The following is a 15164-nucleotide window of genomic DNA, read 5'->3' on the forward strand; positions in this document are numbered from 1 at the left end:
CTTTTCCATAGTATCGCAGCGTCGTCCGCTAGCACTGGATAACTAAGCTAAAAAAAGCTATTAATTCGGCAAATTTGTCTCTTATAGTTACACGAGCTTTTTAACACAAGGTGTTAGAAAACTCAGATCCCTAAAATACAGTTTTATATACCGAGATCCTTGGACCCATCCAGGCAAAAAAAGTAGAGTAACTACTCTGCGTATTAAAGTAGATAAATCATTAGATAAATATTAAAGTAGATAAATCATAGATGACCTGCAGAACGCTATGATCTTAAACTTAAAGCGGTAAATCATCGCGTTGTGAAGCTAGTAACTCCTACGTCCGGAAATAGGCCTCCAGCATGTTTGTTAAATTTAATTTAAATGCATTTTTGGTCACTGTTAAGAAGCATGTTCAGAAATAATGTATAATTGGACACACTGAGCAATTACATAAATAATAGCGCAGATGACGCGGTAGGCATTGCCACAGTTAGTTAGTTAGTTATGCGCTTAATTTGCATTGGAGCCGACATTTAGGCCATTTTTTTTTCATAAAATCAATTTTTTCCCTAGTTTATATATAACCGATGATGCATTATGATGCCTACACATGATCACCGCTCGCATATTGGTTGAAAAACCATACTGCCATTAAGAAGAATAAATGCACCTCAGCGGTTCAAGAACTTTGCCACGGACGTATAAATCTGTAAGTCCTAGCCTAACCCAAGTCCTACCCTATCCAGCATTATGAATTATATATATATACTTTTTTGAGTAAGTCAGCGTTGGTGCAATGCAGGCCAGCAACCGGTATATGCACAGAAGTAACTAAAATTATATGAACTTATATCAGTGAAATGTAGAGACTGAAATGATCACTTAAGTTTGGCACTCCGGACTCTTACGGTAATTGTAATAATAATATATGCGATATCTGCGATAACTGTAAATGCCCATTCCTGTATTGTTATCAGATAATAATACTGTCCATGGGTTTTTTCAATAAATGAGAAGGTAAATAAATCAATAATTTTATTATTAACTGATATTTTGAAATAAAATCTGTGGGAATAATCACCAGTCTGATGATACTATTGAACTGCACATTGCATAGATTACAGTTGGATTAAGAAGTTCTTCGTTAGGGGTCCACACAGACCAATCCTTGTGTCATTCATTCGTAACGAAACGTGTTAGGCGAGTGGTTGGCGTAAAGTTTGCAGATTCGTGCAAATGATTATGCTTGTTTCTGTCGGATTTACTCTTTCACAGTTTTTCATAACATTCATATTATAATAGTAATAATCACATAACCCGCAATCTAAGAAACACCAATCTTTGCCACATATACCTTTGGGCCCAACCTTCATTTTTGCAAAGTTTCCTCAAACTGTCAGGTTCATTCCTCGGCCGTTCGACGTAATGAAGGACTTCTTTCGCGGTGTTTTCATAGGGATTTTTATCTCCTTAAATCTTTAGCATTTAAATGTTACTGACAAATTGGTTTATTAGCTCCACTACTTTGTTGTCAATCAATTATCAATTAATTCGGTACACGCCGTGAATAATAAAAGTAAATAATAAAAGTAATAATAAAGTTGACGCAACTCGGTAGTAACAATAGGCAGCTTGGTAATACAGATACTGCGGTGCCAAATGTTTCTGTTCTGTGGTTTCCAAATTCAGTGTGCTAGTTTATTTTCAGAGATCTGATACTTTGTAGTGCCTGAAGTTCGACTAGAACAGCCTATGGTATAGGCAGATTACTATTAGATGATAAAATAAGCAGCATGTAACAGTAGTTACTGTATTATTGTTAAAAACTCAAAAAAGTTCATGAAGACGTATGCAAAAGTCGAAACGAATACGTGCTAAAGAAACTTGTCTCATTCAGAATTGAAAACTTTGAAGACGAAATAGTTCGAACATAATAAATTCATCAACCTTGAGTAAACATGTGCAGTGTTGTTTTAAATAAAATAGAGGTTCTTTTTATTGTTAATTAGTTCACTCAGAGATGGCTAACTCCGTATGATACATTCTGACGACCTAAAATTGCATTTGAGAGACACCGCAACCGTGTAGGACTGTTGTACGTACATAGTTACAATTCCGTTATACGTGAACAGCGCTTATATATATATATATATATATATATATATATATATATATATATATATATAGAATCCAACTAAATAAAAAAAAATATTCTAAGGCTAATTTCAGACAGACCTGACGTTATAGTATTTCAACCGCAGTAAAACTTATTTATTTCATCATCATTATTATATGTCTCGAAACATCAAGTTTATAATGAAATATATATTACTAGTTTCAGAGCAGCTAGTTAATTGCTTGGCAAGAACTCAGAGAGCTGGGGGTTCTCTTTGTAATCATTTCATTCGGTGCTTCTTCTCGTAGGCATGCCACTTGTCTATGTATTTGTAGACGTCATTATCAGGCCCTCTTAAATACGGCGTCCATAAGTTGATACGTTTCTTCTGCTAGGCCTCGCCTTTAAAACGCCCAAGGTTAACAACACTTCCTTCCTGGAACGCCGGTTTTTTATTTATAATAGTAAAGTATTTCATATTTCAATAATCAATCAAATCCAAGTTTGTGTATCTATATAAATCCATTCTATAAATATAGTAAAAAGGCACCTATATATATCATCATCTGCTGCCAGTACAAAGTATTATTTACACCTGCCACAAAAATGCAACGCCACTTAGCAAAAATACTTATTTTTTGTGAAAAGTAATTGTTCAGATAAAGAATATTTTTGCTATTCCGAACTTGGTTAAGTATTATGGTTTCAACGTATAAAACGAGCGCATAAAACAGAATGATGTGTCAGAATAATTTCCTGTCTCTTTTTCAGACCAAGCAAGGTGTGCATCATCGTTATATAAATGTCACCCTGATTACACTTCTATATGCATATACTAATTCCAGGTAACACTTGCCTTATTAAATAATCTCTACATAGTATCAGGAATAGGAATTCGAGTATTCTACACTTTCTCAGACTGAAGAAGATAAACCGAACTAATCAGTACAAATAGTGACTTAGTGCCAGCTTGATTATTTTGCAACGACTAGTTCACCATAGATTTCGGTAGTATGATATAGTTGACATTGTACACAAAGTGTTATAACGTTTACTCCCTACACGACGCCCCGTCACCGATTACATGTTACTAGCTAAACAAACCTCCACGTTATTAGCGGAAATAATGGAATATAATGGCGATTCGATATTGCGCTGACTGTGATTGCTGTTCCATGGATAAATCGATTATTATTATCGTAAACCTATATACGTGTGTTTATTCATGATTGACTCGTTAGCAAGGCTGGTCCGCTGCCGGACAGCACCCTGCCCCGAACGACTTGCGACAGACGTATGTTATGAGCATAGAACAAAACGAGATAATTGCAAGGCAAAAATGCTATAACGACCTTACTTTTGACCTGCTTACATAATGATAAAATTGGTCTTTTTTTTTAGTGTGCATATGCGATCGAACGATCAAAGATCAGTGTACTTAGGGCGGCAGTGTGTCTTCTTAAAATGCCTATCAACGTGGTCCTTTCTCGTAAAAGCTTTGCCGCACACGCTGCAGGAGTAGGGCTTCTCACCAGAGTGGGACATTTCATGTCTAACCAGATGCTCTTTCGTTGTGAACGCTTTTCCACACCTCGTGCAGGAAAAAGGCCGCTCTCCGGTGTGCACTCTCGCGTGTCGTTCCAGCTTCCAGCGATCTCCGAAATGGCGAAAGCAAACGGGACATCGGCAAGCATCTACACGTAACGGAACTGTTCCGGTTCCAGCAGCTCCGGCCGCTCCACTTCGGTAAACGTCAACGGCACTTGAATTTGCCCCAGAACTGCTGCCCCCAGGAGGGAGTAGAGCATTCAAGGGAGCTGTGGCAAAAAATAAACGACACACATTTATTAATAACACGTTTTCTTTTCAATTTAATATAACGATGTTGTTTCCATTCACCAAACATTACCAATTGCTTATGTGTAATATTTCGATCACTCTTTCGAAAAGACGCTACGACATATTATTATTATTTAGAACTTTACTATGCTTTACAGCAACAATAAATTCTAAATAGTATCTATGTTTACAACATGTAATAATCAAGTGACTATTTAAAAAATTTTTTTTTTCAAAAAAACTGTATATCTGAATAGCAGTCACAGTAGAACGAATAGCTGGTTAATTGCACTTGTACTAATTGGTATGGGCGTTTGCAGCAAGTGAAGCTTAAAGCACCAATTAGCGGCCATATTTACGTTGTAGCACGTATCGAATACGCAAATACTTGGTAACATTAAAATAGTGAAGATTGTTCGTTAAATTTGATTACGACATACGGTTCCATAACCACGTTGTTTCTCAATATTTTACTATTTATTATCGAAATTTTCGCGGTACGAAGAAATGCGTGCTCGTTCGTATTCGAGTTTTCTTCCGTCAAAGCTATATTTTTCGTAAAGATAAACACAAGTAACGGTTAGAGATTTTTTCAATGAAGGCTTTTTCAACCATCGTACTGCATCGTATTTTTATTTGTGAGTGTACAGAATCAACAGGGCGAATCAGAGTCGCTTTGATGGTTACTCTCTAATGTCTTCAAATGATAATTAAAATCTGATACGTTTTGGTAAGACCGCCACACTCGTATACATACTTATCAATCCATGGATATCATACATTTCTAGCGCTGTGTAATATCCTTGTGGCAAACCTGATTCGTTTATGAGTCCAAACTGAGAACAGTATTTTCTAAGATCTTTTGAAAGATAACACCTTTTGAAGCTTGCATATTTACCCGTATTATGTGCGATAACTCTCATGTATATTACATAGATTATACATATGATACCTCTAAAAAAAGGTTATAAGTAACGGTACGAGTAAAATTAGAAGGTTTTCACCATAACTAATTTTTTCACATCTTAGCGATTCATTTCAGTAGCAACTTGATAATGCTTTCAGTGACCGGGGAAAACTCTTTGGGTTGCAACTATTCTTGAGTATATCTGTGGTTGAGCAACTTCTAAGTATTAAAACTGAAATACACCGAGATGGAGTGGAATTCAGCAAGCACACTCATACATGGTTCTGGCACATAGTCCATAGGAAGTACTTTAGACTTGTGCGATCAAATACACATTGTAGTTCGCACATCGCTGATAATCTGCTTTCATTGTCTAAACAATAACGACACTGAGCTACATTTTTGCCCGTTTATTGTTATTATTGTTAAGTGAAATCGTTGCCAACTTTCATTCTAATGATAGTCCTCTGATAGTGACTTATCGCGCGGCATTTGCTGCCAATGTCTTACACTTATCCGCATATTAGCACATTACACTCTCTCATTCTATGTCTTTTTTTTATATATTGTAGCGTTGCTTACTACGTACCGCATAAAATTGACATGTATAAATATATACTTCGAAATACCATGTACTATTTATCGGAAAATAACTTCAGTGACAACACTTCTCAAAAAAGTAGACATTAAGCTTTGTCAACATATCTCAAAAATGACAACTGACTGAAATGTTCTATCTTAACAAGAATACACAGACAGACACAGAATTACCCATCAGAGTGACGTTCTCTATTCTATACTTTATGTTCTTTTAAAAACGAATCTCTAGGAGGTGAATGAGCCGCTACGATATGAAACTATGTGTTTATTTACGATTTCTGCATTTCAATGGTCACCCTACTGGTGATTTTGATTACGTTTTTCAATAAGATCGTTGATTAACGCTACTAGACACGCTCTGTTTAAAATTAGATTGCAACATCTGAATTATCTAAAACTGGGCTGTATTAAGTATGCTCGCCAAATGGTAACGTTGGCTGATGCTTTCCACAGAGGTTATACGTGTAAAATGCTAATCATCAATATAGCATGCTGTTAAAGACTTTTAGTGTACACAGAGCTTGTCTGTACCATAACAAGAACCAGTGTCAACCCATATGTCAGTCTATAGCGTATGCTACTTTCCGATTTTATTTAAAGAAATAAAAGGGATCTACTGTCGTTCCCCCACATAGAATACGTTGTGTGTCACCATCAGTGATATTACGATGGGGAGTGTAAAAAACCGTGAATCGTGAATTTAACCATTATAATTTTTTTGCCGCTGAAATTTACGTAGAGCCATTTTATCTATGCTAGAGTAAGTGGTACTGAAAAACTTTTGTTTCGCTTTTTCTAGGCAAATGTCTGTACTTATCTTCTTTAAATAAGTATCTGTGCAAAGCTGACACTATCAATCGAGATTTGGCTTCCAACCAATGTCCCCTTGTCGCTTCTGAACGACGAAGAAATATCGGTATTCTAATGTTCATACAGAAGGGCTAGGAGCAAAATATTAGTCAGTTATGATAAAACTAGCTCCGACCCAATCAGCGAGAGCAGCTAAGGGCGCCGATTTATCAGAAACTCGCATAACTTAGCCAGCGGTGCGCTTTCTTATTATGTCTAGAGACATAGTCTTTTCTAACAAACGCTTTTCCACACACACTGCACGAGAAGAGCTTCTCACCGTCGTGGGACCGTTCGTGTCTGACGAGATGTTCCTTCCTCCGAAATGAATTCCCGCACCTTCCGCAAGAAAACGGCCGCTCCCCGGTATGAACCCTGGCGTGTCGCTCGAGCTTCCAACGATCTCCGAAATGTCGGAAGCAGACTGGACAACGGCAACCGTCACCGCGTACTGCGACAGGGGCATTGCTCCCTTCACCGCCCTCGGCTCCACGGTACAGGACTAAGGCATTAACAGCGGCTTGGGTACCTGCAGTACTACCGCCTGTAGGAGGAGTATTCGGAGGACCTCCTGCAGCAGCAACACAACATTGAAAGGGGCAACATTAGGGCAACTGACGATTATTTGAAATATATACAGCACTTGCCAATGTTTCTCAAACCTGATCAGAAACGACACAGTAGAGCTCGAAAATCCACAAAAAATCCGTGTACCCCGTGAAAAACGAGGCCATTGGAGAAGACGATTCTTACAAGCCAGAAAAATGCTTCCCCAAGTCGCTCACCCGCGTCTTATGGGAACAGCTCGTTGGTGCGCCAACTCCATTTAGACACAGTGTCCATACGGACAAGTGACTCATTGCGTCTCTGGTGCATACTTTACTTAAAGCTAGAGCCCAACGTAACTTTCTACCTAGATTGTGTGTTCCAATACTTTTTATGGCCTATAGATATATTGCTGTATTGAACAAAGCGGACAAGGTCGCTAATTATAAAAAGCTGCCCGTGACTGGTCGTGTGCCACTATTGATATCGTTTAACTTTGCTTTTAACAAATGTTGTACTGGAACGGACATGTCGTCGTGGTCGCCTAGACTGATAACTTTCCGGCTAAAAGATTCAGAGATGCTGAATGAGATTGATGCTCAAGCCTTACCACGTTACGTATGGCCTGCAAAGACAACTCATCGAAATAGGAAATCAAATAACAAAGTGGGCCTTCAATGCTCATTGCGTAACCAGTTTTACAAGTAATTTTACGAAGATTCCACTGAGAAGGTTATATGAGGTCGCAATTTGTAACGCAAAAGGTATACTCAACATTTTTCGTTTGTATTCTCACTGGAAAGGGACATTTCAATATAGAGTCAAACTCGAATGCATTCGCTCCTGCTAGAATATGTTCCCAGCAAAGCATTTGTATAGCGGCTGCCATTTAAGTAGAATCAGATCTGATACGCTGTCTAGTAGATCATTCCCTATTTGTAGTTGAGCGTCATTACTTAACATAGCACATTATCGTGAATACAGAATTGATTATAATTTTCCCGTATAATAAGCCGTTTTACCTGTATGCTCTAGACCACCCAGTGGCACTGCAAATCATATTTTGATCGTTTAACATCGAAATCAAGCGAATTAACAGCCAGAAAGACTCTCTGGTCAGAATAATTCCACATATACTTCGAATTAGAATAACATTCAGCAACCTAAAAAAATCGGCAGTTATGTCCCAGCGGGCTTTGTGGAATTAAAAAGAGCCGTTGTAGAATACTGTCTTACTGGACTGCAAAGAACTTTTGCGCCCGACGCTTTCTTAAAACTTAACGGCACAAGTACATATCGACCTACTAACAGTCGGGTACAGTTCGGTGCAACATGCCGTAATTCTAAATATCTTCCTGGTTAAAAATGCTTTTTTATCACAACGTGGTCAGTTATTAAGTGAAAAATATAACTGGTAACAGGAGCCAGGCACCTAAACTTTGCAACTGAACATGCCCTTACTATGAATATTATAAACCATAATGCGGCTGTGTGAAAGGGACTGACCAAAACATCATGGAGATTCGGGAGAAATCATGAGTCCTTAGAGCGAGAGAAACGTTAAGGCATTCGTTTGTAAACGACATTCCCACCCGAAGAGCTAAGCGAAGTAGATTTAATGCAACTGCTTTTGAAACTGGCCAGGCAGCCATGATAGTGTTGCGAGAAGTAGATCATCTTAATAAACGCTTGTCTGCACACACTGGACAAGAGTTGCTTCTCACCATCGTGGGACCGTTCGTGTCTGACGAGATGTTCCTTCCTCCGAAATGAATTTCCGCACCTTCCGCACGAAAACGGCCGTTCCCCGGTATGAACCCTTGCGTGCCGCTCCAGTTTCCAGCGATCGCCGAAATGTCGGAAACAGACTGGACAACGGTAACCATCACCACGTACTGCCACCGTATTGCCTTGACCACCCTCGACGCCCCGATAGAGGACTAGGGCGTTCACAGCGGCTTGCGTACCTGCAGTACTTCCGCCTGCTGGAGGAGCATTACGAATTCCTCCTGCAGCAACACAACAGCGAAAGGACATTAGGCCGACTGAAATGACTTCGAATATGTGTGCCGCTAGCCAATGTTGCTCAAACTGTGTTTAGGACGACAGAATACCAGAGCTCGCGATATTCCAACAAATCATGATGCTCTTTGAATCAGCCGATACACGGGACAAGGCTTGCCTTATCACAATCCATTACTCAGGTGTAGAACCTAGTTCACTGTAGTAAACACGACTGAAGTAAACGGGTTTAATTCTGAAGGGACTAAGCATCTGATTTTTAATATACTTTGACTTCGAGCATACGATTGCGAATGTGGTAGTATTTGTGTGTGTATGCGTGTCTGTTTGGTCACACTTTCTGGCTCGTGGTCCCAATGAGCTAGAAGTTAGTACATTCGTGAGCATTGTTCTACATGTTTCCTCATACAAAGCCGGTTTACTTTGAGATAGAAGCCGACGCAGTTTTTGTAGCAGCATGTGGACCGGAACATCCGTACAAAATTTTGCCATAGAGGTGAAAAGCTATAAAAAGCTTATAGTGCATTCTAAGTAAATAACACTGTTTTCTCAAGATATTCAGATATTAGAATTCCCCCCCGGGAAGTAGAAAGAGTGGGACTCGTATAGAACATTCGCGACGGCATGACTAACTGTCAGAGGGTAATCTTGAGACCTGGAGTCTATCTGTAGATATCATTGGTATCCAGTCGTTGTCGCAGACGACACTCCGCGATGGTGCCTGAAGCAGCACCATGCAGAACTCGTTCTCATGTTTAACACAAGCGAATCCTCTTGCATTGTCTCTATTACCACTGAGCTTTTTCTGTCCGTTTTTTTTTTGTCTGTCTGCGACTCTCTTGGACAAATCTGTAGCGTAGTTGACCTTCGCTCTTCTATGCTTGGTGGATGATCATCGGGTCATGTGTGTCTTGTAGTGTCTGTCGACGTGGTCCTTCCTTGAGAAGGCCTTGCCACAAACACTGCACGAGAAGGGTTTCTCACCGTCGTGCGACAGCTCGTGCCTTGTCAGATGCTCCTTTCTTGTAAACGTCTTCGTGCACCTACTACACGCAAACGGTCGTTCCCCAGTGTGCACCCTCGCATGCCGTTCCAATTTCCATCGGTCGTCGAAATGTCGAAAGCAGACAGGACAACGGCTGGCATCAACGCGAATCTCACCTACGCCCGCTCCTCCAGTTGCAGCTGCCCCTCCGCTTCCGGTCGCGGCCGCGGCGGTAACAGCAGTTACAACGGCACCTGCGGATGTTCCAGTACCACCAGGATTATGTGCATTGGCGACACCTGTGACACCCGCAGCAGCAATCGCACGGTGGTGCAAGTCGAGGACGCCAGCACTACCGTTGTTGCTATTGTCTGTCGTGGCGTTGTTGTTATTGTTACTAATTCCAGCGCCGCCACTGCCGCTAGGTAACGTCGTCGTCGTGTTCGTCGTAATGCTGTTTGCTCCACTAACTCCCGGCGATAGACTGTGGGGTGGCAGGTTCGACTGCGTCAGCATCGGCGGTGGCAGCGCAAGATGAGCAGCACCCGCAGATGGGTGCAAAAATCCTAAGGAAAGGGCCAATACGTATCACAGGCATGTTACGGATAGTCTAATACCGGAACAGGCTTATATCGTATGTTATTGTTACATTTATTAATTTCTTTTATAACGATCTACATATGGAGTTCACAGCTCTTCAGTTCTTCATTAAACAAATGCAGTTCACGACAAATGAAATTAAGTTTGCTGCTTAGTAAAGAAGCTGGTATATTGAACCCGAATAATGCATTAGCCCATAAGAAAACTCACTTCATATGTAAAATAATACTAGAAACAAAACTGCGGACAAAGTGAACGTAATCTTTCGTTCTATTGTACCCAAACTTAAGAATAAATTTTCCTGTCTTTGGCTACGACTAAATGTAGATTAACTACCATACTACCACGTTATCTAAACCGCATACCAAATTACACCCCACTCAATAATCTATTTATGCTTTAAAATTATGCGGTTAATGTCAAAAAAGATTACCGCCTTTAGTTTTATATACCAGCATTGACTCAAGTTATAGCTTTCACAAAAACATGTTTTCTAACCATGCTAATGTGTTCCATACGATTGACATCGGACCACTAACACATAATATGCATATTTTTCTCGCACTTGTTTCAACAGATAAATTGTCACCTTATTTAATAAATAAAAATAGTTTCAAGTAAACAAATGAAATTATTTTCGCAATTTTCATAGAATTGGATTGGCCCCGCGTATATACATTGGATAATCACAACCAGATGTACTATGCCTCGTACCATCAAATTTTTCATGACGAATGGCATTTGCATCTACGAGATTACCCGCACGACAAAAATACCAATCACAGTGATCAAACCCCACTTCAGTTTATGGCTTCCTAATATTGAAAAAGTTCTTACTTTCAAGTAGCTGGACATGTCTAAAAATGGAGAGAAATTTAAGATAGCAATTCGCACCATACCCGGTATGTTGAGTGATAGAGGTTTGTGCTCAGCTTCTGGACGGCGCCGATCCGCCTGTGTCAGGGCGTGCCCAAAAACGCCCGAGGGACCTGGCAGTCCTGGGATCATGGGTAATCCAGGCAGACCCGGTGGGTGCGAAGACATCTTTTTCGTTTATTTTTCAACAGCTACTGGCTTTTAGCTTTTGAGTGCGTTTGTTTGAGCTCACACCGTCTTTCCAATATGCCCCTCTCAACGAGATGGGCTTCGAAAATTGCTCAGCTCACCATAGAATGTGTACTTAAGGGCTTGCGCGGAATCGAAACAATGTTTCTGTTGTCCAAGAATAAAGATAGTCTACTGGGTAGCCTATTGTCAGATCTTTGAATAGTAGCAGGGGCGCTTGTATTCTTGATGGAAGCCCGCCCGCTCATGGTCTCAACGTACGAATACAAGAAACCTGAAAGGGGAAAACATAAACCAAGAATACAAAGAACAAAGGATGTACGCAAGACGTTAATGTACAGCTGCTAACAGAAAAAAAAAAAAAAAACTTTAATCATACTACAAAAAAGCTCTTTTTTATCCTTCAACATAGAGTACTGGTTAAAGCATTAACAAAGACGTAAGAATACTCGCTTAAGTAAATTGCTGATTACCCTCAATTTACAAAGTAAGCTCGGAGAGTAAGATCTGCTCAAATATAGCATAGTATTTTGGCTCAGTGTATTGCACCTATTAGTACAGGAGCACTTTCTTTTTCAGAAAATTAGTGCTTATAGTTTTTCAAATTTCGAACAGAAAGCCTCAATAAACAACGAAGAGGTTCGACAGCTGCCACCTAGCCAAATCATACCTGACCTTTGCATTAACGATTTCCCACGTCACAAACTTAGAGGATAAGAAAAACGTCTAAACAAGAGTAAACAACAGTAATTCTCAACCGCTGATACAGGCGAAGTGGTAAGAGTATTGCCGATTGCTCCAGAGCGCTCAAGCTTACACCGAACAGAATCTGTACCGACCGAAGTAGTTGTCGTTTTGAATATAGTAAACATTTACAGCTGTTGTTGAACAGTGTCACACAACTCAGTTAGCCCTACTGCGCTGGGTCAAAAAAGAAACTACGATTTTCTTTGCCTTGATGCAATAGCAGAAATGGGTTAACCTTAAATTTGGACTGACCTAATTTCAGTATTTCTTAATACATATATAAGATTAGACGAACTGGTTAATTGCGCTACCTATCACAGACCGACGTCACGTTCGGATGTCTCTATCACGAATTTCACTACGAAAATACACAAAATAGCCAGCTATTCGTTGATTGTAACTAGTAGGAATGAACTATCGCTTGCATTTCGTACGTTTTTTGCGATTCAATTAATCCATTTCAATCGCCCGACTGAAAGCATTTAAATGCACATTGTACACTTTTCCGGGCACAGTCTACTCGGTATCTATTTACTCTATGCCGTTAACTGTGCGAGGAGAAGACATTCGGCTCTTGCTAGATCTACGGTTCACATATACATACACTCACCCATATGATAAGAGATATTCACTATTTCGAAAACGTCACTCACCGAGTTCCTTGCTGACCATTGAGTGTTGTCTGTCGTTTCCACTACGCTGTGCCTTTTCCAGTTCCCTTTTTGTTACAGTATTACTTTAGTGAGCTCATTTTGTTTCTTTTTGCTGTGGTTGTTATTTGTTCAGTGGCAGGCCAGTCGTGCGCCGTGGTGGAGCACATTACGGACATATGGTGTAACAACATTGTCATCACTTATGACGCTTTATTTCGGCATTCGTAGAACTCTTCAAAACTGCCGAAGAAATAGATAGGCGTTTCTCCGAACCCTTGAACAAACAGTTACTATTAATATGCTCTATAGCATTGCAGTTAATTTTTGAATTAGCACATCTATTACAAGTAGTTATCGTAGGGAATTTGCGAACGGCCATGACGAGCACATGTCCAACTTTCTGCGACCATGCTGTGTACTATACAGCAGTAGCGACAGCGAATTACGAACAATACACGACTGAGTGGACTAAACGGTCTTCTCTTAAATTGTCAGAGGACTGTGATAACGCTGCTGCTGCTGCTGCTGTCGCCGCCGCCGCTGTTGTTGTTGTTGTTGCTGCTGCTGCCGCCGCTAGCGACGCTGGTGGCGCCCGTAGCCGTCGTCGTGGTCGACGTCAGCAGCTTCGGCAACGTCGGCGACGTCACTCCACTTCAGGAGAAATTTTTTGTCGTTATGGTTGCCCGTTGAGATTGCTGCCTCTTTGCCATTGACCGGACTGCTACTCTTTCTCTTATTTTCGTTTCATGTAGTAGCTGCTTAGTCGGCCGGCACCAGCGTTCAGCGGGTGGTTCGGAAGCGACGGTCGGTGGGGGGTGTATAAGAAGAAGAAGAAGAAGAAAAAGAAGAAGCAGCGGGAGCAGCAGCAGCAGCAGCAGGAACAAGAACGACCACGACCGACAGTGGCCAAAAACAGACAGAGACCATCGATACTTACGGACACGCGGCAGCTGTAGCAGGATAGTCGTAGAATGTGGCAGGGGGTAATCAAGGGACGACGTGAAGTATAAGGTTGCTGCCGCTATTGGCTATTGCGTTGGTGACGATGACGATTGTTGTTATAATAGCGGTGATGGTGGAATGAGGTTTTGACTTTGGTGCTTGCGACGCTGATCATAGCAAATCATCACTAACAGTCATTCGATAAAAATGTCACCAATTATGCAGCAGTAGAAGCGAGCGAGGTTGCTGGATAGCCAGAAACTAGTATGGTCGTATTTGACTGGTGCAGCAACACCGGCCGAAGAGGTAACCACAATGAAGACAACAATTTCCAGCAGGGCAACCACAGCGATAGCGTACCATTGGGACGTATGGTCATAAAACATAGTTCACCTGCGACTACAGATGGGCACAGCACAGCGGTAAAGCAGTACGATGAAGTTCGAAGAAAGCAAAACGGAAACTCAAAAAATACAGTACTTTAATAACAACGTTAGTTTATGTTATCATTACAATAGGCATATTATCACGGTGAGCTGCTATCGCAACAATATGGGCAACAGTAACATCATTGCAGCGTTACTAGCAGCCAATGACCGCCGTAGCAGCGCCGACGGCGGGTCGTCACGTCGGCGGACGCTCTTCACAAATGCTCACACGTAAACATGATAATACAACTGTTCGGTCACATAGCCAGCCAGCTCTGCAATAAACAAACGCCAACGACGGTACACAACAAAAGCAGAAATGTAGCAGTTTCAGAGCTTTCGTCGGTGTACATCATATGATAATGAATAAAACACTCCCAGTGAATGATGATGATGGTCGTTCTCGCGAGAATTATGTTATTGCGATTGATCGTGGTAGTGATTTTGCTTACCGGCGAGTAGTATTGTTAGAATAGAAAAGGCGTAATGTACTCTATCTGCTCTAATCGAGTATTTGGCGTACATGCTAATGCGGCATATTTAATGTTCGCGGTGAAATCTCTTGAATGCAGATTTTGATCGCCTCTGTCGTCGGCAATAAGCCTGATGTCAACACTGCGAACGATGCGGCTGACGTTTGGGAGGAGCAGACGCTTTAATGAGGGCCTCTTTCCCTCGCTTTTAACCAAGACGAGAGTAAGGGCGAGTCTACAAGTGAGTGTGGGAAATGGGGCAGCGCAGTTATAGCCACGCCGAGTAGCAATAGTACCGAGCGAACGTCTTTTGTCAGCCGCCAATAATAGTCGAAGATGTGAAAGGAGTTTAGTAGGAGATAGATATGTGCTTTTTGAAGATATTTAGCTATTGTTCGTACGCTTTT

At 40.9% G+C, this 15164-nt stretch overlaps 1 protein-coding gene across 4 annotated transcripts; it reads right to left on the reverse strand.

The window, feature by feature from the left end:
- Window positions 1-1007: 1007 nt before the first annotated feature.
- On the reverse strand, window positions 1008-14876 carry LOC111248429 (uncharacterized). 4 transcript variants are annotated; one of them, XM_022800769.2, is made up of 8 exons: window positions 14737-14876; window positions 13852-14559; window positions 12915-13188; window positions 11349-11788; window positions 9849-10415; window positions 8567-8851; window positions 6577-6867; window positions 1008-3918 (listed from the first exon to the last, which is right to left on the reverse strand). In XM_022800769.2, exons 4-8 carry the CDS (start codon window positions 11491-11493, stop codon window positions 3524-3526), a joined length of 1683 nt encoding a protein of 560 aa, XP_022656504.1. In that variant the 5' UTR covers window positions 11494-11788; window positions 12915-13188; window positions 13852-14559; window positions 14737-14876; the 3' UTR covers window positions 1008-3523. The 4 variants fall into 4 exon arrangements, with proteins under 4 accessions (XP_022656504.1, XP_086840036.1, XP_022656505.1 ...); XM_086983910.1 differs by lacking the exon at window positions 8567-8851 and having other exon boundaries at window positions 12915-14559; XM_022800770.2 differs by lacking the exons at window positions 12915-13188; window positions 13852-14559; window positions 14737-14876 and adding an exon at window positions 12696-12847.
- Between the last annotated feature and the right edge of the window lie 288 nt (window positions 14877-15164).

Source organism: Varroa destructor, unplaced genomic scaffold (genome assembly GCF_002443255.2).
Source record: "Varroa destructor unplaced genomic scaffold, Vdes_3.0 BEIS01000003.1, whole genome shotgun sequence".
Classification (NCBI taxonomy): Eukaryota; Metazoa; Arthropoda; class Arachnida; order Mesostigmata; family Varroidae; genus Varroa; species Varroa destructor.